At 46.7% G+C, this 2322-nt stretch overlaps 2 gene segments (V, D, J or C); both read right to left on the reverse strand.

Moving 5' to 3' along the window:
• Positions 1 to 557: 557 nt before the first annotated feature.
• LOC106001760 lies at positions 558 to 1068 on the reverse strand. The segment is given in 2 exon segments: positions 558 to 895; positions 999 to 1068. Coding segments are annotated over 2 exon segments (408 nt in total).
• Positions 1069 to 1721: 653 nt separating this feature from the next.
• Positions 1722 to 2322, reverse strand: part of LOC106001761 — a 2999-nt gene continuing 2398 nt past the window's right edge. The window contains 2 exon segments of the V gene segment in view: positions 1722 to 1747; positions 1975 to 2040. Coding sequence covers positions 1722 to 1747; positions 1975 to 2040 — 92 coding nt within the window.

A 2322-nucleotide genomic window follows, 5' to 3' on the forward strand; every position in this document is an offset into this window, starting at 1 on the left:
TTCCTTCTTGCTATCTTCTTTCTCTCTCCTTCCTCTTTGCTCCCTCCTTCTCTGCTGCCAGGCTGCTATGGAGCAATCAACTCTGCTATGCTATGTTCTCCCCACCATGATGTCCAACTTCTCTAGTGGAAACAACACAGCCAAGTGAACACTGACTACAATGCCTAAAATTGTGAGTCAAATAAATAAACTTTTTCTCCTTAGGTTTACCCTGACGTTATGTCACAGTGATAGGAAACTGATTAATACAAAAAAAACACAGATCCTAAAGTTCATGAATAACTCTGCTGTATATCTTCCATCTATAAAATCCCACTCTGCCAGGAGCATCTTCCTGCCCCTGTTAAAGATCAATTTGATTTAATGATAATTCAATGGCCACTGTCATTCAGAACAAGTAATCCCACCACCAGGGTGCACACATGTTTAAGCAAGGACATCTGTATCCTGCAGCCTCCAAGCTATGATCTGATAGGGGCTGAGAAGGAATGAGTTGGCACACACTGCTGTTGACACTGGAGACTTCAAAGGGGCTAGCAGATGCCCTCTGTCTCCCCTCACACTTTCTGTGCAGAGAGGAGGCAGCCGCGCAGCACCGTGGAGAAACTGCTGGCACACCAGTACACAGCTGTGTGGGAGGGGGTGGCTGAGTCCACAGTGAGGGAGAACTCCTCCGTGCGTGGTCTGGACACGCTGTACCCATCGGGGATGTCTCCTTTTGCAGTGCTTCTCTCTCCATTTGAGTAATGGAGCAGCCTCAGCCCATGTCCAGGGTCTTGTCGATACCAGTACATGTAGTCATGGTGGTCATTCTGGCGACAGCTCAAATTCACCTGTCTTCCTGTCTCTGTGAGCTTGTGTCTTGGACGTTGGGTGATGGCAGCCTCCATGTGTCCTGTAACAGAGAATGATCCAAGTCTGAAGGGGCCTGTCAAGGAGAAGCCAGGGATGCCCTGGGGTGGGAGGCAGTGAGGGGCCCAGCTGTAGCCATCCCTCACCTGCCCACAGGAGACAGAAGGCCACGTGCAGCAGCTGGGTGCCCATCTCAGCAGCAGGGCAGAGTCCCATGTCTCCCAGCCTCCTTTGGAGGAAAAAGAAGGTTGCTTCTCAGTGACTCAGTGGCATCACCTCCCCACCAATGCCTGGGCTGCTGCTAACCTGCCACGCCCCTTCCCTGCAGAAACAACTGCTTTCTGTTATGTGCATGCACAGGGTTATGGCATTTATATGAGTAATTGTAGTGCATATACACGATTTAACAGTTCATAATGAGTGCCAGTTTTAATTTCTTATTAACTGGAACTATCTGTGTTAGTGTTTTCATAATCTTAGGAAGGACATCTGTTCTTCAGGTCATCTTTAAATTGCCTTAAGATAAAATTCCCTTTCATTCCACTGTTCCAATTGTTCCTAAGGTTCTGGCAGACTCAGCAGAGCCGCACTGCTGCCCTGGGACTTCCTAAGGCATCTCAACTCTCAGTACCTATAAGTAGCTTTTTTCAGTATTTTCTATTTACCCTATTGGTAAATAATTACCTATCAGTCTGAGAGATATCCCAGCCTTCAATAGCCACCAGACATCCAGGTATTAGCGTGTGAAGATCAGGGTACAGCATCTAGCTTCACAGTGATTCTCATGACAGCAGCCCGCTGGGCTCAGGTCTCCAGGTGTCCTCATGAGATGAATTCTCCCTGGTTTCAGTCCAGCCATGGATCCTGGATCACTCATGTCTCTCTGCCGTGCTTTCTGCCCAAGGATAAGAAGGCTGATTACTAATAGGAAGGAGATTTTGACCAGCAAAGATAGATGACTGCTGTGTCCAGAATGACATCGACAATCTCTGTCTTCATTCACAGATTCCCATTCACCAAAGAATACTATGGATGGATCCTAAACTTCTGTATCATGAAAATGTATCCCTACCCTGTAGCATTCTTTGCCTGTTATCATTTTCCAGGTAGGCCATGACTCACTGTGAGCTCTCCGTCCTGCGACCACACAAGGGGACTGAATCTTGATGACATTGCTGCCCTCTTGGTCTAGTGAGGAGGAATACAGAATCAGACTAGACACAGCAGGTGGACAGAATCCAATGAGAGCCTAGTGCTCTGGCCTTGGAAGACCCATCTGGTCCTAGAGCTCAAGAGACAACAACAAATGAAGCCTGTGGAGCATGGCTGGGCCAAGCCATGGAAAGAAAGATTTCTTTTTTGAACATAGGTACATATACATATAAGTATGTTTAATTATTGCCTTTATGTAAATATAAAAAGGATTTTCCATTTAACAAGACAGTTATGGGGAAATGCTATAGTGATCAA

This window comes from Dipodomys ordii, unplaced genomic scaffold (genome assembly GCF_000151885.1).
Source record: "Dipodomys ordii isolate 6190 unplaced genomic scaffold, Dord_2.0 Scaffold403, whole genome shotgun sequence".
Classification (NCBI taxonomy): Eukaryota; Metazoa; Chordata; class Mammalia; order Rodentia; family Heteromyidae; genus Dipodomys; species Dipodomys ordii.